This window comes from Salvelinus fontinalis, chromosome 35 (assembly GCF_029448725.1).
Source record: "Salvelinus fontinalis isolate EN_2023a chromosome 35, ASM2944872v1, whole genome shotgun sequence".
NCBI lineage: Eukaryota > Metazoa > Chordata > Actinopteri > Salmoniformes > Salmonidae > Salvelinus > Salvelinus fontinalis.
Genome location: NC_074699.1, coordinates 23,313,352 through 23,337,232, shown reverse-complemented (window position 1 = coordinate 23,337,232; position 23,881 = coordinate 23,313,352). Strand labels below are relative to the sequence as shown.

Sequence of the window (23,881 nt, the reverse complement as noted above, 5' to 3'; positions counted from 1 at the left end):
TCACTCTCTCTCAAACAAACACGTGGTTTATTTGATTATTTTCCAAACTGCCACGTCTCAGAGTTGTGTGTTTTGGTAAAGACCCACATACACAGAGAACTGTCTGTCTGTCTGTGTGTGTGTGTGTGTGTGTGTGTGTGTGTGTGTGTGTGTGTGTGTGTGTGTGTGTGTGTGTGTGTGTGTGTGTGTGTGTGTGTGTGTGAGTGAGTGAGTGAGTGAGTGTGTGTGTGTGAGTGAGTGAGTGAGTGAGTGAGTGAGTGAGTGAGTGAGTGAGTGAGTGAGAGAGAGAGAAAGAGAGTGTTCAGTGTGGAGAGAGTCAATTAACAACATAACCATGGAATGGGTCTCCCTGCTGTCCCCCGCCTCTCTCTCAGTATATGACCACTGAGTATATGATATGAGTCAGTGGTGCTGACGACAGTGGGACACTGACTGTGTCTCAGAGTCCTCTCCTCCCTTACCAGACTGAGTATCCCAGGCTACATGACAGGCAGCACCTCTTTTATTCACACAAGCAGCCCAGGAGGCCGGGCCTGGTTGGGGCCGGGGCTGGTAGAGGGGGCAGGGCCATGGTATGGTAATGTGCTCAGAGGAAGTGAGCGCAGGGTAGTGGAATGCTGCTGAGATTAGTAGGACTGACTGACTGCCTGGGAGTTGAGCTGGCTGATCAAGGCTGGCAGGACAGCGCTAACCGCTAGCTGCTGAAAGCCTATCCGGAGATACTGAGGATTATTAGCGTCAGGGCCTAACCAGCGGATGAAAACATGCCCCATTTCACAGTGGTACCGGTGGAGGACAGCGCTACGTCCAACTATGACAGTCTGGAAGGAATTAACTGGGTGGACTACAGAGACACAGGACAGGGGGGACACCCTGGACATCTAGACACTGTCAGCTCTGATGGTGAGACTCTCTCTCTCTCTCTCTCTCTCTCTCTTTCGCTCTTTCTCAGACAACAGACAACTGTTCCTCCCAACTCTTTACAAAGTAGAACAACATAGTTGTCTTGTTAACTAAGAACTGCTAAGAAGAACAGACAGACAGCTGTTCCTCAACTCTTTATAAGCAGGTTGTCCTATTTACTGAGAGAACTGTCTAGAAGTGTGAAGTTAATGAGATGTTTTCTATAGTGTGTTGTTATGAGTGTGACCTGAGGAGAAGTTGTGGGAATGCTTTACATTGTCCTGGGGGCTGGCTGGGACAGAACAGCTGGTTGTATGTTTACCATGGCAATCCTCCAACCTACCTGGCAGATTTACTTTCCTGGCAGACAGTTCTCCAGCCTATTTTTGACAGCTCAGGGAATTTTCTGGGGGGTGTTATCGTGGGATTTCAGAGATTCAGGACAGACTCAGGAAGATTACCCCATCATGAGCCCCCTCATGCCAAATATGTCTGTGGTGACAAAGGGAAAATAATTGGAGGGGCGAAGGTGGGGGGTGAGGTGGAGGGGGTAGAGGGGGCGGAGATGCAGGGGGACCAGCCCTGCTTAGGCCTCAAGTGTTCCATCTGACAAAAGATGGAGCACTCTTTGTGCAAGTGTTTATTTCTTTTCACACACAGGGGTTGAGCAGGCTGTTAAACCAGTGAGAAACCGCTTTTTCTTTCTCTCAGTCTATCTCGGCTGTATATTTAGCTCTAGTCCCTCTTTCAGTTTCTCAATTTGCTTCTGTATCAAGTATGAGAAAGTGGATAAACCACTCCTAGGTGGAGAGGAGAGGAGTTTGTAGCCAGGGGGCAGGTTTATATGAGACTGCTGATATGCAAGGCTGACATGGGAACCGACCAGGCGTGAGTCTGCTGTATGAGGGAGAGAAAGGAGAGCTTTAATAAAAGGGAGCTGCCTCGTAATGAAGCACCCACACACAACCACAGGCTGGCCGGCCGGACACACAGACCTACGCCTGCCTGGCCTTCCATCCATTACTGCCAGGGTAATGAATACACCACCATCAAAGGCTGGCCAGCCGGGCACACAGACCTACCCCTGCCTGGCCTTCCATCCATTACTGCCAGGGTAATGAATACACCACCATCACAGGCTGGCCGGCCGGACACACAGACCTACGCCTGCCTGGCTTTCCATCCATTACTGCCAGGGTAATGAATACACCACCATCACAGGGCGTGTACACAGTACTGAGTTATAGAGGAAGTGGGTGCTCAATGTTCTGGCCTGGGATAAATTACTATTGTTTCCAAGATAGTTACTATTGGTTGAGCAGTTTTATCTCTCCCGCAGCAAATGCGTGGGCAGGGAGAATGCGTGGACAGGGAGAATGCGTGGGCAGGGAGAATGCGTGGACAGGGAGAATGCGTGGACAGGGAGAATGCATGGGTAGGGAGAATGCGTGGGTAGGGAGAATGCGTGGGTAGGGAGAATGCGTGGACAGGGAGAATGCGTGGGTAGGGAGAATGCGTGGGCAGGGAGAATGCGTGGGTAGGGAGAATGCGTTAGTAGGGAGAATGCGTGGGTAGGGAGAATGCGTGGGCAGGGAGAATGCGTGGGCAGGGAGAATGCGTGGGCAGGGAGAATGCGTGGGTAGGGAGAATGCGTGGGTAGGGAGAATGCGTGGACAGGGAGAATGCGTGGGCAGGGAGAATGCGTGGGCAGGGAGAATGCGTGGGCAGGGAGAATGCGTGGGCAGGGAGAATGCGTGGGCAGGGAGAATGCGTGGACAGGGAGAATGCGTGGGCAGGGAGAATGCGTGGACAGGGAGAATGCGTGGGCAGGGAGAATGCGTGGGTAGGGAGAATGCGTGGACAGGGAGAATGCGTGGACAGGGAGAATGCGTGGGCAGGGAGAATGCGTGGGCAGGGAGAATGCGTGGACAGGGAGAATGCGTGGGTAGGGAGAATGCGTGGGTAGGGAGAATGCGTGGGTAGGGAGAATGCGTGGGTAGGGAGAATGCGTGGGTAGGGAGAATGCGTGGACAGGGAGAATGCGTGGACAGGGAGAATGCGTGGACAGGGAGAATGCGTGGACAGGGAGAATGCGTGGGCAGGGAGAATGCGTGGACAGGGAGAATGCGTGGACAGGGAGAATGCGTGGACAGGGAGAATGCGTGGGCAGGGAGAATGCGTGGGCAGGGAGAATGCGTGGGCAGGGAGAATGCGTGGGCAGGGAGAATGCGTGGGCAGGGAGAATGCGTGGGCAGGGAGAATGCGTGGACAGGGAGAATGCGTGGGTAGGGAGAATGCGTGGGTAGGGAGAATGCGTGGACAGGGAGAATGCGTGGGCAGGGAGAATGCGTAGGCAGGGAGAATGCGTGGACAGGGAGAATGCGTGGGCAGGGAGAATGCGTGGGTAGGGAGAATGCGTGGACAGGGAGAATGCGTGGACAGGGAGAATGCGTGGACAGGGAGAATGCGTGGACAGGGAGAATGCGTGGACAGGGAGAATGCGTGGACAGGGAGAATGCGTGGACAGGGAGAATGCGTGGACAGGGAGAATGCGTGGACAGGGAGAATGCGTGGGCAGGGAGAATGCGTGGGCAGGGAGAATGCGTGGGCAGGGAGAATGCGTGGGCAGGGAGAATGCGTGGGCAGGGAGAATGCGTGGACAGGGAGAATGCGTGGGTAGGGAGAATGCGTGGGTAGGGAGAATGCGTGGACAGGGAGAATGCGTTAGTGGGGAGAATGCGTGGGTAGGGAGAATGCGTGGGCAGGGAGAATGCGTGGACAGGGAGAATGCGTGGGCAGGGAGAATGCGTGGGTAGGGAGAATGCGTGGACAGGGAGAATGCGTGGGCAGGGAGAATGCGTGGACAGGGAGAATGGGTGGACAGGGAGAATGCGTGGACAGGGAGAATGCGTGGACAGGGAGAATGCGTGGGCAGGGAGAATGCGTGGGCAGGGAGAATGCGTGGGCAGGGAGAATGCGTGGACAGGGAGAATGTGTGGACAGCGAGAATGCGTGGACAGGGAGAATGCGTGGGCAGGGAGAATGCGTTAGTAGGGAGAATGCGTGGGTAGGGAGAATGCGTGGACAGGGAGAATGCGTGGACAGGGAGAATGCGGGACATCTTTGCCTAAAGTCTCCTCTATATTCCTGGAATGTATGGAATTCATTCACAGCTTGTTTTGTTGGATTGGATTTTGGCCTGGGAACAAACTGAAATACAAAGTGAAACAACACAAATCTAGTGTTCACAATCTATTTTTCACAATCTAGTGTTCACAGGCAACCTCAATTTAACCCAGTTTGCAAAAACACAGCTGTTATGTGTTATCACTGGCAGTTCATGTTTTGTCCATAAGAGGGGCTGATGGCATGAAATGACCCAGAATGGTTCTCCAAGCCTGTTGAGCTCTCTCTTTCTGCACATGCCTGTTTTGAGATGACTGTGAACTCTCACCTTCTTCTTCCTCTTAATCTCTCTTTCTGTCCTTCTCTCTCAGGCAGTGGGGGTTTCCAGAGAGAGAGAAAGAGAGCGAGAGCTATGTCACCATTTCCTACTGACAGGAAGAATAACATCTAGGAAGTGAGATGGAAACAGATGACTAGGAAGGAGTAAAAATGTATATTATTATCTTGGGTGGAGTGTTGCATATGTGTTTGTGGGAAAAGGAGGAGTGGGAGGTGAGGTGAAGTGAGGCAGGAGATTGTTGAAGTAAAGGAGGCTATAATAGATGGTGTGATGGAGGGAGGAGGTGTGTGGGTCTGGTATGGTTGGGTAGAGAGGGTGGAGGAGAGGAGGGAGACAGCCACAGTCACAGTCACAGTGCTAACTCTGTTCCAGGCTAATCGCCCTGCTCTCTCCAGAGCTGGTCTGGACTGGACTACACACTGTGGCCATTGTACCAGAGAAGCCATCCACTAGAGTGGTAGCTAGCTAGGAGTCAGTCAGTTCTAGTCAGTCAGCCAGTCAGTTTATTCACTGTGCAATATCTGGCAAGGCTGCATTTGCGCATGACCGAATTAGTTGTGAGAATTTGTGTGTGTGAGAGAGTATGTCTGAGTGAATGTCTGCATCAGCATTATCATCATGTCCTACAGTATTGTTGCCTTGCTGTAATCTAATCCACTATTGAAGGAATCTTTAGTTTTGTCTTCTATACAGAAAACAGTTGGCCTCATACTGAACTGTACAGTACAGAACAGAACAGTAGATTACGTAAGGGGAGAATCATTGTTTTCCTTCCTGGGTCTTCCCAGCCTGTCTTCAGGAGAACAGTGTCCATTCCTGTCATTCTGTCCCACATGCTTCATAGATAGGCTTAACCTCATAGAGATAAACACCCACTCTGCAGACAGCTGATTCTGTGTGTGTGGACTGAGGGATGACCGATGGGCTCTGGACAGCTGGACTGCTAATTTGAACCCTGAGACCGGTGACAGATAAAGAGTCAGTCAGAAGAATTGATCATGAAGGGAAGCTGAAGTGTAAAGGATGGCTTGCAGACCGGTGTCAGTTACTGATTTGTAGTATAATAAGGATAGCTAGTTGGCTGTGTTGATGAGGGGGCCTTTCCACTATACATTTCTTCTATACATTCATGTTCATCTGTAGGCAATTTTTTACTTCCTATCACATCAATGCTTCCTTTGATAGAAGTGGTGACTAAGCTCCTATATTTAGAACTGTTAAACATATGATTTTAGACTGAGAAAATTACATACAAATAATGCACTATAGAGTGTTAATGGGTGTACTCTGCTCTGCTGTCCCAAGTGGCTTACACATTACCCTGTGTTCCCCATAGGGCTCTGGTCAAAGTAGTGTACTATTATAGGGATAGGGTACCATTTTAGGACACAACCCCACTAGCTACAGCTACAGTTGTCTCCCTGAGAGGCTATAGCATAGCACTGCTGGTAGGGTTAGCTGTATTATTCTACTGGAGCCCCTGGGGTTAGAGCTATAAGAGACATGTAACAACAACACTGGGCTGTTTTAAAGTGGGAGTTGGCAGTCCTTTATGTAGGGAATGACTATGTTTTCCACAGCCTCTAGCTTGCCCGGTAACAATGAATCCCCTCTCTCCTGTTTGGGCTGCTACAGTGTATTAGCTTCTGTTGAAAGACAAACAGTCCTCAAAGTCTGTGTCCCAAATGGCACCTTATCCCCTATATAATGACCCCTTTGGGCCCTGATCAAAGGTAGTGCACTATACAGGGAATAGGATACAATTTGGGACTAACGCTAAGTCTTCAGGAGAGTGTCACTGTACTGTATAATAGCTTGACTTGAGGAATTAACAGCATGCACAAAAACAACACACCTACCTAACACAACTCTCTGAAGAAAGTCATGACCTGATGTGCAATTATGTTGTATCTATTTGTCACTTTGCCTTGTTATACCTGTATCCAAAGAATGTTCACCTGTTGCTGTTTCTGTCTGCCCTGTTTCTGAATCCGCCATTTGTGCCAATTTTGTGTCAATTTGATTTTCCAATTGGTGGCCCCCCTCCTCTGTACAGATGTAGGATCTTAATTTGATCACTCTTTTGTTGCGGAGAATTTTCCTGCACGGCAGGATATACAAACTTGTAGTGTATTTGAGTTTTAAAAAGGCTTCTAAAGTTTGTAATTTCCACTTTGAAATTTGCCCTAAAGAAAAAGCTATCAACCCCTACAAGAATGTTCATGAATTATAATCCACGTAATAATTCACATTTCCTGTTGCTGCCGGATTCTTTTTCTGCTGTAGCTGGTGAAAATTAAGATCCTACATCTGTACTGTACAGTGCTCCTCTGCCCCTCACTGTTGTTGTCACGTTCTGACCTTTATTTCCTTTGTTTTGTCTTTATTTAGTCTGGTCAGTGCGTGAGTTGGGGTGGGCAGTCTATGTGTGTTTTTCTATGTTGGGGTTTTGTGTTTGGCCTGGTATGATTCTCAATCAGAGGCAGCTGTCAATCGTTGTCCCTGATTGAGAATCATACTTAGGTAGCCTGGGTTTCACTTTTGGTTTGTGGGTGTTTGTTTCCTGTGTCTTTGTGTATGTCACCAGACAGGACTGTTTCGTTTCGGTTTAATCTCGTTTATCGTTATTTTGTTGTTTTGTTCGAGTATTTCGGTTTTCATTAAAAGGAATATGAATACTCACCACGCTGCAGTTTGGTCCTCCTCTCTTTCTCCTAACGATGAGCGTTACAGTTGTGCTGTAATCACCCTTTACTAACCCGAACCATAAGAAAAAAAGGATGAGGGTAGATAATAACAACAAAATGGAGCAGTCCATTTCAATAACTTTCTCCTAGGTAGCTCAAGATGTTCTGAAAAACTTGAAGAAAAATAAACTGTGATGAAAAATACTTCAGTAATTCAGAATTCTGAAGAATATTACTAGTGAATTTGGAAATAGTTGTCTTTATTTTTTAGATGACAGTAATTGAACAATTTATGTATATATCAAAAATATCCACAATCTCACTTCAGTCCTCTCAATCAGTATATCTTCATCTCTATAGCAGATTACAAAGGGAAACTCAGACAGGAGCTGCCCAGTGACACGAGCGTACCAGACAAGCTAAATGCCTTAATACTCGCTTCGAGGCAAGGAACACTGAAGCATGCACGAGAGCACCAGCTGTTCTGGATGACTGTGTGATAACGCTCTCGGTAGCTGATGTGAACAAAACCTTTAAACAGGTCAACATTCACAAAGCCGCTGGGCCAGACGGATTACCAGGACGTGTACTCAAAGCATGCGAGGATCAACTGTCAAGTGTCTTCACTGACATGTTCAACCTCTCCCTGACCGAGTCTGTAATACCTACATATTTCAAGCAGACCACCATAGTCCCTGTGCCCAAGGAAGCGAAGATAACCTGTCTAAATGATTACCGCCCCGTGGCACTCACGTCGGTAGCCATGAAGTGCTTTGAAAGGCTGGTCATGGCTCACATCAACAGCATCCTCCCGGACACCCTAGACCCACTCCAATTCGCATACGGCCCCAGCAGATCCACAGTTGACGCAATCACACTCCACACTGCCCTTTCTCACCTGGACAAAAGGAACACCTATGCGAGAATGCTGTTCATTGACTACAGCTCAGCGTTCAACACCATAGTGCCCTCAAAGCTCATCACTAAGCTAAGGACCCTGGGACTAAACATCTTCCTCTGCAACTGGATCCTGGACTTCCTGACGGGCCGCACCCAGGTGGTAAGAGTAGGCAACAACACGTCTGCCACACTGATCCTCAACACTGGGGCCCCTCAGAGGTGTGTACCTAGTCCCCTCCTGTATTCCCTGTTCACCCACGACTGCGTGGCCAAACACGACTCCAACACCATCATTAAGTTTGCTGACAACACAACAGTGGTAGGCCTGATCACCGACAACAATGAGACAGCCTATAGAGAGGAGGTCAGAAAACTGGCAGTGTGGTGCCAGGACAACAACCTCAACCGCAATGTGAGCAAGACAAAGGAGCTGATCGTGGACTACAGGAAAACATTAACGGGGCTGTAGTGGAGCGGGTCGAGAGTTTCAAGTTCCTTGGTGTCCACATCACCAACAAACTATCATGGTCCAAACATACCAAGACAGTCGTGAAGAGGGCACGACAAAACATTTTCCCCCTCAGGAGACTGAAAAGATTTGGCATGGGTCCCCAGATCCTCAAAAGGTTCTACACTTACACCATCGAGAGCATCCTGACCCTTTGCGTCACCGCCTGGTATGGCAACTGCTCGGCATCTGACCGTAGGGCGCTACAGAGAGTAGTGTGAACGACCCATTACATCACTGGGGCCAAGCTTCCTGTCATCCAGGACCTATACAACAGGCGGTGTCCAAGGAAAGCTCATACAATTATCAGAGACTCCAGTCAAGTTATAGACTGTTTTCTCTGCTACCGCACGGCAAGCGGTACCGGAGCGCCAAGTCTAGGACCAAAAGGCTCCTCAACAGCTTCTACCCCCAAGCCATAAGACTGCTGAACAATTAATAAAATCGTCACGGGACAATTTACATTGACCCCCCCTGCTACTCACTGTTTTGCTGCTACTCACTGTTTATTATCTATGCATAGTCACTTCACCCCCACCTACATGTACAAATTACCTCAACTAACCTGTACCCCCGCACACTGACTCGGTACTGGTGCCCCCTGTATATAACCTCATTATTGTTATTCTTATTGTGTTACTTTTTAGTATTACTTTTTATTTTTGTCTACTTGGTAAATATTTTCTTAACTTTTCTTGAACTGCACTGTTGGTTAAGAGCTTGTAAGTAAGCATTTCACGGTAAAGTCTACACTTGTTGTATTCGGTGCATGTGACAAATAAAGTTTGATTTGATGTGATTTGAGAGAAAGAGTGGCCTATAGCGTACTTGAAAGAGCTACAGAGACTGGATGGCTGTGCTTTGAAATGTATAACCAACCCGCTGATAAGCATGTGCAACTTTTAGTTTTAAAATGAATCTCAACTTCATTTCCCCATTAGTGGTAAGGAAACAGTTCATCTGATTAAGTTCATCTGATAAACAATATATCAAACAGAACTGGATCCACAAATTCTTCTTCCTCTTCTTTTCTCCAGTGTCATTAAACACAATCTAACATCTTATCAGTCAGTCATTGTTGTTTGTATGATTATTAACACGGTCCAGACAGTGACTAAGTAGACACATTTCTAACTATGGAATATGAAGGATATATTCACAATGACTTAGTTGAGCACTTTACCGTCTTTTATAAATGTGTAAGGACAAGTCAAATCAAAGTTTATTGGTCACATGTGCCGAAAGCAGCTGGTGTAGACTACAGTAAAATGCTTACTTACGAGGCCATTCCCAACAATGCAGAGTTCAAAAGTAAGACGAATATTTTGTAAATAGAAAAGGAAGTAGTAACACAATCAAAACAATAACGAGGCTGTATACAAGCAGATCATGGATCAGTTCAAATGAGCTAGACAAACTAACACCAAGTTATTATACAATACACACTATTACAGTATCAAATCAAATGTAAGTTAACTGCCTAAGGCTCTGGTATAGTTGTGTAGCCACCTTAGTGTTGGTTGGTACAGTAGCAGACTAGCAGCATCTCTGTTGTGGACCCTGCTGTCCGTTGAGAGTCTAACCAGTGTTGACAGCTACTGTAGCTAGCTGACTAGTGTTCTTACACACACCCAAATGCTCACTCACATACACACACTCACGTTTAGGCATTCTATCTCGCATGCATTTTAATCTGTGCTTGCATGTACGCGCACACAGTCTTGTTTTCGTGAATTTTCAGGGACTATTTTATTCCCATTCAAAATCTTACTAACTCTTACCCTTAACCTAACCCTAACCTTAACCCCTAAACCTAACCTTAACCCTAACCTTAACCCCAAACCCTAAACCTAACCCTTAAGCCTAAAATAGCATTTGAACAATTTATTTTTTATCTTGTTTTCCTACCTTGTCAGGACATTCTGGTGAGTTGTCAGGACATTCTGGTGAGTTGTCAGGACATTGTGATTCTGATAATGTAGGAAAACATGTACACTTTCTCTCTCTCACACACACACACATTACCTTTGAACAGCACTAATCAGAATAGCATCTCTGCCAGCTAACCACACGAGGTAGAGCCATAGAGAGGTCTAAGCTGCATGACTTCTCCGCTGCTTAATAAATGTTCATTTAAGGAGAAGTTTAGCAAAGAGGCTTTCATACCGAATGAGCTAATAGGGTGACAAAGTGTTTTTCATGGATAAGCAGCTTTGGTGATTGCTGACATGTTGAAGTTTTCTTGCTTTCTTTTGCATTATTGGTTATATAAATGGTTAGCCACTGAAAAGTCACAACTCCAGAGTCTAGAGCCCAGATTCAACCTTATTGAGAAGAAATGTATTCTTAAGTGCAATTTTTTCTTTAAGTTATACTTAATGTGTATTCCTCAATAAAGTTATTGGAAATGTTCTCAAGTTTCTTCCTAAGAAAAAAGTTGAAGAAATTTCATTCTTGAAAATAATTTTCTTGGATTTCTTCTTGGAAACATTTTTAATTCCAAGATACCTAAACCCTTGTCTTAAACTCAGGGCAGTGAGAGATTAAGCTAATGAAAGCAATTGAGCATGTTTAAGTCATTCACAAACTTCATATGAAACTTTCAGTATTGGTTGTTTTCAACCGAAGAACATGTTTTAGAACAGTAATCTCAGTTTGAAATATGCTAGGATGATTGTCATTACTAGCTAGATTGGTTGCCTAGTGGCAATCTTAAGAAGATTGGTAAGAAGTTCGCAAGAAGATATTTGAGAAGTCTGTAAGAAAAAAATGAAATCTTAAGATATTGTTAAGGAATTGCACTTACGAATTGTCTTATGAACATTTTTTTCTTTATTAAGAAGCTTCTTGGCCTCCCGGGTGGCGCAGTGGTCTAGGGCACTGCATCGCAGTGCTAACTGCGCCACCAGAGTCTCTGGGTTCGCGCCCAGGCTCTGTCGCAGCCGGCCGCGACCGGGAGGTCCGTGGGGCGACGCACAATTGGCATAGCGTCGTCCGGGGTAGGGAGGGTTTGGCCGGTAGGGATATCCTTGTCTCATCGTGCTCCAGCGACTCCTGTGGCGGGCCGGGCGCAGTGCGCGCTAACCAAGGGGGCCAGGTACACGGTGTTTCCTCCGACACATTGGTGCGGCTGGCTTCCGGGTTGGAGGCGCGCTGTGTTAAGAAGCAGTACGGCTGGTTGGGTTGTGCTTCGGAGGACGCATGGCTTTTGACCTTCGTCTCTCCCGAGCCCGTACGGGAGTTGTAGCGATGAGACAAGGTAGTAATTACTAGCGATTGGATACCACGAAAATTGGGGAGAAAATGGGATAAAAAAAAATATAAAAAAAATAAATAAAAAATAAAAGAAGCTTCTTAAGTTTTTGTGTTAGAAGTGTTCTGTGAATCTGGGTCCAGAACATCTATCGGGTTCTTTTGATGCTGACGCTCACTGTGCCTTTCTTAGAGATGAGAAGATTCTGACCATTGTCTGGGACCAGCAAGGTTGCATGTCACCAACTGTGTTGGGTGTGGACACTGGTTCTGTGTCAGTCATACTCTAGTCTCGGGTATAGTTCTGTGTCAGTCAGACTAGTCTATGGTATAGTTCTGTGTCAGTCAGACTAGTCTATGGTATAGTTCTGTGTCAGTCAGACTAGTCTAGAGTATAGTTCTGTGTCAGGCAGACTCTAGTCTATGGTATAGTTCTGTGTCAGGCAGACTCTAGTCTAGAGTATAGTTCTGTGTCAGGCAGACTCTAGTCTATGGTATAGTTCTGTGTCAGTCAGACTAGTCTAGGGTATAGTTCTGTGTCAGTCAGACTAGTCTAGGGTATAGTTCTGTGTCAGTCAGACTAGTCTAGGGTAGAGTTCTGTGTCAGTCAGACTCTAGTCTATGGTATAGTTCTGTGTCAGTCAGACTAGTCTAGGGTATAGTTCTGTGTCAGTCAGACTCTAGTCTATGGTATAGTTCTGTGTCAGTCAGACTAGTCTAGGGTAGAGTTCTGTGTCAGTCAGACTCTAGTCTATGGTATAGTTCTGTGTCAGTCAGACTAGTCTAGGGTATAGTTCTGTGTCAGTCAGACTCTAGTCTATGGTATAGTTCTGTGTCAGTCAGACTAGTCTAGGGTATAGTTCTGTGTCAGTCAGACTAGTCTAGGGTATAGTTCTGTGTCAGTCAGACTAGTCTAGGGTATAGTTCTGTGTCAGTCAGACTAGTCTAGGGTATAGTTCTGTGTCAGTCAGACTAGTCTAGGGTATAGTTCTGTGTCAGTCAGACTCTAGTCTATGGTATAGTTCTGTGTCAGTCAGACTAGTCTAGGGTATAGTTCTGTGTCAGTCAGACTAGTCTAGGGTATAGTTATGTGTCAGTCAGACTCTAGTCTATGGTATAGTTCTGTGTCAGTCAGACTAGTCTAGGGTATAGTTCTGTGTCAGTCAGACTAGTCTAGGGTATAGTTCTGTGTCAGTCAGACTAGTCTAGGGTAGAGTTCTGTGTCAGTCAGACTAGTCTAGGGTATAGTTCTGTGTCAGTCAGACTCTAGTCTATGGTATAGTTCTGTGTCAGGCAGACTCTAGTCTAGAGTATAGTTCTGTGTCAGTCAGACTAGTCTAGGGTATAGTTATGTGTCAGTCAGACTAGTCTAGGGTATAGTTCTGTGTCAGTCAGACTAGTCTAGGGTATAGTTCTGTGTCAGTCAGACTAGTCTAGGGTATAGTTCTGTGTCAGTCAGACTAGTCTAGGGTATAGTTCTGTGTCAGTCAGACTAGTCTAGGGTATAGTTCTGTGTCAGTCAGACTCTAGTCTAGGGTATAGTTCTGTGTCAGTCAGACTGGTCTAGGGTATAGTGCTGTGTCAGGCAGACTCTAGTCTAGGTTATAGTTCTGTGTCAGGCAGACTCTAGTCTAGGCTATAGTTCTGTGTGAGGCAGACTAGTCTAGGGTATAGTTCTGTGTCAGTCAGTCTCTAGTCTATGGTATAGTTCTGTGTCAGTCAGACTAGTCTAGGGTATAGTTCTGTGTCAGTCAGACTAGTCTATGGTATAGTTCTGTGTCAGACAGACTCTAGTCTAGGGTATAGTTCTGTGTCAGTCAGACTCTAGTCTAGGGTATAGTTCTGTGTCAGTCAGTCTCTAGTCTATGGTATAGTTCTGTTTGTCAGTCTAGTCTAGGGTATAGTTCTGTGTCAGTCAGACTCTAGTCTATGGTATAGTTCTGTGTCAGTCAGACTCTAGTCTATGGTATAGTTCTGTGTCAGTTAGACTCTAGTCTATGGTATAGTTCTGTGTCAGGCAGACTCTAGTCTAGGGTATAGTCCTGTGTCAGGCAGACTAGTCTAGGGTATAGTTCTGTGTCAGTCAGACTAGTCTAGAGTATAGTTCTGTGTCAGTCAGACTAGTCTATGGTATAGTTCTGTGTCAGTCAGACTAGCCTATGGTATAGTTCTGTGTCAGGCAGACTAGTCTATGGTATAGTTCTGTGTCAGGCAGACTCTAGTCTAGGGTATAGTTCTGTGTCAGCCAGACTAGTCTAGGGTATAGTGCTGTGTCAGGCAGACTAGTCTAGGGTATAGTGCTGTGTCAGGCAGACTAGTCTAGGGTATAGTGCTGTGTCAGGCAGACTAGTCTAGGGTATAGTGCTGTGTCAGGCAGACTCTAGTCTAGGGTATAGTGCTGTGTCAGGCAGAGTCTAGTCTAGGGTATAGTTCTGTGTCAGGCAGACTAGTCTAGGGTATAGTTCTGTGTCAATCAGACTCTAGTCTAGGGTATAGTTCTGTGTCAGTCAGACTGGTCTAGGGTATAGTGCTGTGTCAGGCAGACTCTAGTCTAGGGTATAGTTCTGTGTCAATCAGACTCTTGTCTAGGGTATAGTTCTGTGTCAGTCAGACTAGTCTAGGGTATAGTGCTGTGTCAGGCAGACTCTAGTCTAGGGTATAGTGCTGTGTCAGGCAGAGTCTAGTCTAGGGTATAGTTCTGTGTCAGTCAGACTAGTCTAGGGTATAGTTCTGTGTCAGTCAGACTAGTCTAGGGTATAGTTCTGTGTCAGTCAGACTCTAGTCTAGGGTAGAGTTCTGTGTCAGGCAGACTCTAGTCTAGGGTATAGTTCTGTGTCAGGCAGACTCTAGTCTAGGGTATAGTTCTATGTCAATCAGACTCTAGTCTAGGGTATAGTTCTGTGTCAGTCAGACTCTAGTCTAGGGTAGAGTTCTGTGTCAGGCAGACTCTAGTCTAGCGTATAGTTCTGTGTCAGTCAGACTAGTCTAGGGTATAGTGCTGTGTCAGGCAGACTCTAGTCTAGGGTATTGGTTCATTGTATATATCTATCAGGGAGAAGATTGTCAAGCAGATACAGCCTGTGTTTCCATTAGGTGGACTTCACCGCTCTTCTATTGATTGTTTATTGATTGACAGGTAAGTAACAGGTCAGGAACACTTTGGTCTTAGTGGTTGTTTTAACGGTGGCACACAGCAGCACTGATCACAGGCCTTTACACAACAAGACACAAGCTCAATTGGTGCCCCACCCTAGTGCTTACTAGACCATTTGGACTTGCCTTTTCCTGTTTCCTGTGTTTGAATGGGACCACATTGAAAATATGGCAACCAAATGTGTGGTGGTTTTACTGGTGTGTTTAAAGCTTCAAATAATCTGCAAATATGGTATTCGTTCATATCTTGGCTAATAGTCTGCTTTGTATTAAATGTAAAAAGACAAAGAAAGAAGCGGTTGGAACTAGGAACAGAGTAAAGAAGGATCTTCCACAATTCATTCTGCAGATGGAAGTTGGCCTGTAACTTCACTACACCAGGGATATTTGGACAATTAATTCTGCAGATGGAAGTTGGCCTGTAACTTCACTACACCAGGGATATTTGGACAATTCATTCTGCAGATGGAAGTTGGCCTGTAACTTCACTACACCAGGGATATTTGGACAATTCATTCTGCAGATGGAAGTTGGCCTGTAACTTCACTACACCAGGGATATTTTGACAATTCATTCTGCAGATGGAAGTTGGCCTGTAACTTCACTACACCAGGGATATTTTGACAATTCATTCTGCAGATGGAAGTTGGCCTGTAACTTCACTACACCAGGGATATTTGGACAATTCATTCTGCAGATGGAAGTTGGCCTGTAACTTCACTACACCAGGGATATTTGGACAATTCATTCTGCAGATGGAAGTTGGCCTGTAACTTCACTACACCAGGGATATTTGGACAATTCATTCTGCAGATGGAAGTTGGCCTGTAACTTCACTACACCAGGGATATTTGGACAATTCATTCTGCAGATGGAAGTTGGCCTGTAACTTCACTACACCAGGGATATTTGGACAATTCATTCTGCAGATGGAAGTTGGCCTGTAACTTCACTACACCAGGGATATTTGGACAATTCATTCTGCAGATGGAAGTTGGCCTGTAACTTCACTACACCAGGGATATTTTGACAATTCATTCTGCAGATGGAAGTTGGCCTGTAACTTCACTACACCAGGGATATTTGGACAATTCTAGTAATAGGCCTAGTTCAAAGACCTCTTCAGTTAAGCACATATAAAACAACTTCATTATAGGTCTGGATAGCTTTGGAAACTTGGGTAGTCATACTATTTCTCTGTGTAAAAAGCTCAAGTGAATGCTGCCAGTAATGTGCTGTCTAATAGTAACAAGGCGTTTAGACAGAGGTGCCTGGTCAGCACAGCAGGAGGGGCGGGACGCTCTGCAGGGTTGGTAGTCTGTCTCACTTTGTTGGCAGTCGTTTGATCTTGTGGCTCAGAGGCATTTTTGTTCGTTGACTTGTTGGGACCTGTCGTTGTAAATCCCTGTGTGCTGTTCTTTCAGCGCAGTGGAACTCAGGGGGGGCTCTCTGTGAGTCGTTCATAACAGTTCTGTTAATCTTTCATCTGTTTTAATTAGACATCAAACGTCAGGTCAGGAGAACCCCCTCTGGATCAACTTTACAAACGGCACCCCGTCCCCATACCCTCCATCCTTTTAATAAGACCGACATGAGGAGGGTGTTGTGGTAGAGAGAGAGAGACATTTGGAAACATATAAGCGAACAGTACAGACAGAGATAAAGGATTATATGTTGTTTTCAAGTTCAGCATCCTTCGGTCATTGTTTAGAACTGACGCTATGATGGCATGCACATTGCAATGTAAACACAAACACAGTGACATCCTTCCTGTCATGTTCTCACATGGCACTAACAGCAAACTGACACTAGAGGACAGTATTTGAATTGATTTGATCTTGTCTCTTTCCCTGCCCATTTTCAATTACATCATACTAGTGAGTGAGTGTTAGGTCTTTACACACGTATTCCCATCTAATCTCAGAAATGGTACGAGGAGTTGACTCCCTCATCATTAGTGATTAGGTGGGCCATTTTTTCTAAATGTTTCACAGCATATCATTTTGAGATGCCATTATGCGTTGTACGTAGTTGTGAAATACTTTGAGATCTTCATATGCTTACTGTGTGTTTGCTCTGGCCTCTGCTCTACAACCCACAGTATATATGTATGTGTGCCTGCGTGCTTGTGTGTACTCACTCCTGTGTGTGCACTCCCCCTCCTGTGTGTGTGTGTGTGTGTGTGTGTGTGTGTGTGTGTGTGTGTGTGTGTGTGTGTGTGTGTGTGTGTGTGTGTGTGTGTGTGTGTGTGTGTGTGTGTGTGTGTGTGTGTGTGTGTGTGTGTGTGTGTGTGCAGCCTCACGCTGTGTGTTCTGGCCCAAGCCCCTCAGTGAGTGACAGTTTGCCCTGTGTGACAGTGTGTTCTGAATGGCGCCCGACTATGTCCCGAGCCAGAGATCACAGTACACTGCTCTCTGCACACACTGTGGCAGCATGATCACCCTCAGCAGCACTGAGGTACTGAACACTGTGGTACCGGAGACAGGTGAGTAGAGAACCTTGGCACCACAGAACCAGCATGGGTCTAGTTTTAGAATAGATGCCGGAGAGAAGTTAGCATTGTGTGTTTCGTGTTCAGCCCTACTTATAGGGTACAGCAGTTGGGTAATTGTCTGTGGCTCAGGATGTTAGTAATGTAACCGGTTGGATTTGGGCTGCAAGCAAATATTGTTTGAAGAGACTCGACGACTTGTCATGCTCTCTGATGAGCCAAAGGTCAGGATCCTAATTTCTAGAAATAGATTGGTTTGTGTGTCGTGTATTATCATATCACACAGATGCTGTGTGCACTGCCAGTAGCCCCAGGCTCATATCCTGCCTCAGCTTGATGTATCAAGAGAAACAGAGAACAGAGTTTAAACCAGTGAGAAATTACAAAGCAACTTTTTTGTCGTCTCTGCTCTATTTAACATTGACTGATTTTAGTTTTTGCCTGGATGATGTTTGGATATGAATTTATCTTTGGGTGAATGCTTTGCTTACTGGTGATGCAAGAGAAGTCGCTCAATTGCTCAATCTTGTTTAATGACATCACATTAATCTTGATCAGCAATGCTGGGTTGAAACATTTTGCAATAGAGGGTTTGAGTTAATTCCTTCCTCTTTTCTCTGTGCCTGATATGCTAAAGACATTAAAAGGAGTATAATAGTGTAGGACGCAGGTCTCTGGTTACAGTATACCTCACATAGCAGCTGCCGGGGTTGATGACTTTGAACGTGGGAGTGGGAGACTGAGACAGACAGTGATGTCATACTGTAGGTTGTAGGCAGACTGTGGGAACTAACTTGGAGATTCATCACAGTTAGCACCATAGACCGTATATAAGACCGTATATACTGTGGTTGACAGGGTTGCATCGTTGCATGGTTTTGATGGCTATAGTACTGTAGTTATTATTAGTCGTCCCTTTTCCTGTAACCTCTACAGATATCGCTAAAGTTTATTTGTCTCAAATGTCATTTTTCGGTGTTTTTATGTTTCAACGTGTTGGTTGAGATGAAAACAAACAGACTGCTGGTTTACAATAGAGCACCAGCATGCATGATGGGAACTGATCACAAACAGACTGCTGGTTTACAATAGAGCACCAGCATGCATGATGGGAACTGATCACAAACAGACTGCTGGTTTACAATAGAGCACCAGCATGCATGATGGGAACTGATCACAAACAGACTGCTGGTTTACAATAGAGCACCAGCATGCATGATGGGAACTGATCACAAACAGACTGCTGGTTTACAATAGAGCACCAGCATGCATGATGGGAACTGATCACAAACAGACTGCTAGTTTACAATAGAGCACCAGCATGCATGAATGGGAACTGATCACAAACAGACTGCTGGTTTACAATAGAGCACCAGCATGCATGATGGGAACTGATCACAAACAGACTGCTGGTTTACAATAGAGCACCAGCATGCATGATGGGAACTGATCACAAACAGACTGCTGGTTTACAATAGAGCACCAGCATGCATGATGGGAACTGATCACAAACTCTCTCATTATCACATTTCATACTTTATAATAACCCCTGTTTATCTTACCAAGGTACTGGTTGAAAATGTTATCCTTGCCTACTTTATACATGTTATCCTTGCCTACTTTATACATGTTATCCTTGCCTACTTTATTTATACATGTTATTCTTGCCTACTTTATTTATACATGTTATTCTTGCCTACTTTATAAATGTTATATTTCTCTTCTTCTATCTCTTTTTTCAGGCCATGGAAATCACAAGGAGGATAGCCCTTTCCTCAGCAGTGCAGATGCTGACAGGAAGACTGATTTCTATGACAGGAACCTGGCCTTGTTTGAGGTCTGTCTTTAAAGAACAATCCAGTGTTTCCAGATTTCGAGGAAATATGACCTATAATTAATTACAATTTGAGTGAAATAGTTTTCCTTCCAAAAAAAGTGTAATTAAATATGTTAACTGCTTTTTTGTGTTGGAATGTTGGTGGGTGTTTGTTCTCCAAATTATGATTTGGCCACAGATAGGAGCATAGGATGAGTCAACAACATTATTTGGGTGTGAGTTAACAGAATAAAAGTGATATTTTCACTGGACAGTTATTTTAAGAGTGGCTCTGTGACACTAATACATGACCTGATTATACACAACATATCACCTTTTAACATCAGTATTTGCTAATCTCAACTGCCTAGATTGATCGATCACTAGATAGACCACCACTCCTCCTTCAACCTATACAAATTTAGTTCCTTACACTGCACTATAATACCCTTTTACTGTAGGCTATTACACCCCACAGACACATCAGGTACCAATCCAGCTCAAACTGTTCCCTGTTCTGCTGTCCCTGTCCTGCAGGAGGAGTTGGACATCCGTCCCAAGGTGTCGTCCCTCCTCAGCCGGCTGGTTAACTACACCAACATTACCCAGGGGGCCAGGGAGCACGAGGAGGCCGAGAACACAGAGACGTCACGCAGGAAGGCCCCAAAGGTCAGAAGTCACAAAAACTACCTCTCTCTTCTTTTGAGATTCAAACAGGCTTTAGTCTCTCTCTCTCTACCCCTCTGTCTCTGCGCATGTTTGGATCTGAGCTTGCATGCGTGTGCTTTGGGTTGTGTTGGTGCCTGTTTGTTACAGGCTGTGCCCTGTGGGCCCCCTGGTGAGAGTTGATCAATATTTTACCTGATCAATAATTCTGATCAATTAGTCATTTCCTGTGGGTCTATCTGTGCTACATACCATATTCAGAAACACACACAAAAACATAGACACTGAAACACACTACTCACACAAATATGGGAAACTACAGCAGTACTATCATAGTTATCTTAACAACCAAATCACTCACATCTGTCTTCTTTCTGTCACTATATATGTTTGGTTCCTTTTCCCTTCCTGATTGAGATTAGATTAAGACTGTAATGATGAAATTAACATTCTTATGAATTTTTCCTCTCTCCCTCGCTCTCTCTCTCTGTTCTCTTTCTTAATTTCTCTGTCTCTCTTTCTCTGTCTCTCTTTCATTATTGTAATCCCTCTCTCTCTCTGTCTGTTTGTTCTCTCGCCCTGTCTCACTCACTCTCTTTCTCACTTCATCTCTCTCTCTCTGCAGTCCCCCAACATGGGTACCCTGATGGGAGTCTACCTGCCCTGTCTACAGAACATCTTTGGTGTCATCCTGTTCCTTCGCCTAACGTGGATCGTGGGCACAGCCGGCATCGTCCAGTCATTCCTCATCGTCCTCATGTGCTGCTCATGTGTTAGTACACACACACACACACACATTGTGGATGCACACACACACAGTCTGGCAATGTTAGAAGACCATTGACACGCTATTCTTGTCCACTTGCCAAACCCCCTGTTAAAACTGGGTCACCAGCCAGTCAGCCAGTTAACATTACCAGGCTGAATAGAACCCACAGCAGTTTCCACACCCTGCTGTTTACTCCAAAGGACATGTAATATATTTGTGGTTTATGTCTCAACCTTTCCAATATGATTGATGAATTCTGTTCAGTTGTCCAATGACAAGTGATGCCTCTATTGCTAAGTGTGTTTATTATGTGGATAAAGAGCAGAGTGTATTGGTCTCATAAAGACTGACTGGCCTGGCCTTATTTGATGGTGTTCACATTCTCTCCTGTTTGACAGACAATGCTCACTGCCATATCCATGAGTGCCATAGCTACAAATGGTGTTGTCCCAGGTGAGGGTAGAGTACAAGCTTTGAAGACTGAGAATCCAAACTTACATTTTACACTTAAAACACTTTAGTTGTAACAGTTACATAAACATGACATTAACAGGATAATATCATTTTTTATGACATGACTAACAAATGATCCCACCGTCAGTCTATTCTGACCAGTTTCATCCATGTTAACTCTGTTCTGCTCTCTGTTGTAGCCGGAGGGGCGTACTTCATGATCTCTCGTTCCCTGGGTGCTGAGTTTGGGGGGGCTGTAGGAATCTGTTTCTACCTGGGAACAACCTTCGCTGCTGCCATGTACATACTGGGAGCTATAGAGATCTTCCTGGTGAGTTATCATCTGCTCCCAAATGGCACCCTATTCCCTATTTAGTGCACTACTTTTGATCAGGACCTATAGTAGTGTAATATGTAGGGATAGGGTGCAATTTGGGATGCAGCCAATATACCACAGTAAAATAGGTCAATGTACTCAATCATATTGAGATGGAGTAACTTACATGTAAAAATGGGATCCAATAACATTAGCTGAACAAACATTTGGTCCACATAATGTTGCTGTTGTAGACTGTAGTATATGACTGATATTCATATATTCAGAGTACTAAAAATACATTTAAAGTGAAAGGCTTCTGTTCTGCTCTTACTGTATAGTGAGTTGTAGAAGCCATTATAAGTGCATTATGAATGTACATATAAGGTATTAAATGTGTGTGTCTCACAGAAAGTGTACCTAAATTACTTCTGTTGTCATTGTCCTCTCCCAGAAATACCTGGTTCCCCAGGCGGCCATCTTCCACGCCAGCGACCACCACGGGGGCGACAGTGCCATCCTCAACAACATGAGGGTGTACGGCACCATCTGTCTCAGCCTCATGGCCGTGGTGGTCTTTGTGGGGGTGAAATACGTCAACAAGCTGGCCTCTCTCTTCCTGGCCTGTGTCATCATCTCTATCGTCTCCATCTACGCCGGGGCCATTAAGTCCGTTTTCCAACCGCCCGACTTCTCGTAAGGCAATGGGGATTTTTTTACTTCTTTGTCTAAACAGGAAATGGGAATAATGGTATAATTGATGTGCATTTAATTTGGTGTTAATGATCAGTTTGTCCCCGACGGAAGCAAAAACACTTGCTGTTCCGCTGGCTGGAATGGTCAATGGAGATAAAATTCAATTTCCATTGTTGAACTTTGTCCTAAAGTTCTAGCTACTGTATGCATACTGTAGATGTTTTTCAGTGTAGCTATTATATAGCTAATATCTGATCTAAAGTAGAGTGAAAACACATATCATCACATTATCATGACATGTTATCATCACTCTGTTGATAATCAGAACCAATAATATTCCTCTTTCTCCAGGATCTGTATGTTGGGTAACAGGACATTGGTGAGAGATCAGTTTGACGTGTGTAGTAAGACGGTTCTAGAGGGCAATGTGACTGTACCTAGTCAGCTGTGGAGGAACTTCTGTAGCTCTGGCAACATGAGTAGTCCTCAATGTGACGACTACTTCAACCAGAACAACGTTACAGAGATACAGGGAATACCAGGACTGGCCAGCGGCATCATCAGAGGTAAAGACCAAAGTCAGAGGATGGACCATATTTGTAATGATATGGCTATTACCACGCTCCTGGGTCTAGGATACAGATCTAAGATCAGCTTCCCCCTCCCACAGTCCTTACCTTAACCATTAGTGGGGGGAAATGTATAACTGACCCAAGATTAGCATCTGGGGGCAACTTCACCCTATTACTATAGCCAATGGGGGCCAGCCAGCTAGGGGGCAGCAGAGCCACATCCACTTTTATTTATTTTTATTTGCTTTACCTTTATTTAACCAGGTAGGCTAGTTGAGAACCAGTTCTCATTTACAACTGCGACCTGACCAAGATAAAGCAAAGCAGTGCGACACAAACAACAACACAGAGTTACACATGGAATTTACAAACATGCAGTCAATAATACAATAGAAAAGGTGTGTGCAAATGAGGTAGGATAAGCGAGGTAAAGGCAATAAATAGGTCATAGTGGCAAAATAATTACAATATAGCAATTAAACACTGGAGTGATAGATGTGCAGAAGATGAATGTGCAAGTAGAGATACTGGGGTGCAACAGATGAAAATAAATAAAATAAATAACAGTATGGGGAATGAGGTAGTTGGATCGGCCATTTACAGATGAGCTATGTACAGGTGCAGTGATCTGTGAGCTGCTCTGACAGCTGGTGCTTAAAGTTAGCGAGGGATACGTGAGTCTCCAGCTTCAGTGATTTTTGCAGTTCGTTCCAGTCATTGGCAGCAGAGAACTTGAAGGAAAGGCGGCCAAGGGAGGAATTGGCTTAGGGGGTGACTAGTGAGATATACCTGCTGGAGCATGTGCTACATATGGGTGCTGCTATGGTGACCAGTGAGCTGAGGTAAGGCGGGGCTTTACCTAGCAAAGACTTGTAGATGACCTGGAGCCAGTGGGTTTGGCGACAAATATGAAGCGAGGGCCAGCCAACGAGAGCATACAGGTCGCAGTGGTGGGTAGTATATGGGGCTTTGGTGACAAAACAGATGGCACTGTGATAGAGTGCATCCAGTTTGCTGAGTAGAGTGTTGGAGGCCATTTTGTAAATGACATCGCTGAAGTCAAGGATCAGTAGGATAGTCAGTTTTACGAGGGTATGTTTGGCAGCATGAGTGAAGGAGGCATTGTTGCAAAATAGGAAGCCGATTCTAGATTTAATTTTTGATTGGAGACGCTTAATATGAGTCTGGAAGGAGAGTTTACAGTCTAGCCAGACACCTTGGTATTTATAGTTG

At 45.0% G+C, this 23,881-nt stretch overlaps 1 protein-coding gene across 2 annotated transcripts in view; it reads left to right on the top strand.

Annotated features, from left to right (window-relative positions):
* The first annotated feature begins 476 nt into the window (after positions 1–476).
* The window catches only part of LOC129834583 (solute carrier family 12 member 4-like), a 60,174-nt gene continuing 36,769 nt past the window's right edge, over positions 477–23,881 (top strand). Inside the window, exons 1-8 of one of the 2 annotated variants that reach the window (XM_055899700.1) lie at positions 477–903; positions 19,103–19,197; positions 19,714–19,845; positions 20,468–20,614; positions 21,010–21,064; positions 21,265–21,395; positions 21,835–22,076; positions 22,428–22,642. In XM_055899700.1, the coding sequence (XP_055755675.1) occupies positions 765–903; positions 19,103–19,197; positions 19,714–19,845; positions 20,468–20,614; positions 21,010–21,064; positions 21,265–21,395; positions 21,835–22,076; positions 22,428–22,642 (1,156 nt within the window). In that variant the 5' untranslated portion in view covers positions 477–764. Of the gene's footprint in view, positions 904–17,221; positions 17,355–19,102; positions 19,198–19,713; positions 19,846–20,467; positions 20,615–21,009; positions 21,065–21,264; positions 21,396–21,834; positions 22,077–22,427; positions 22,643–23,881 lie in introns of those variants that run through there. The other variant, XM_055899701.1, reaches the window with a different exon arrangement.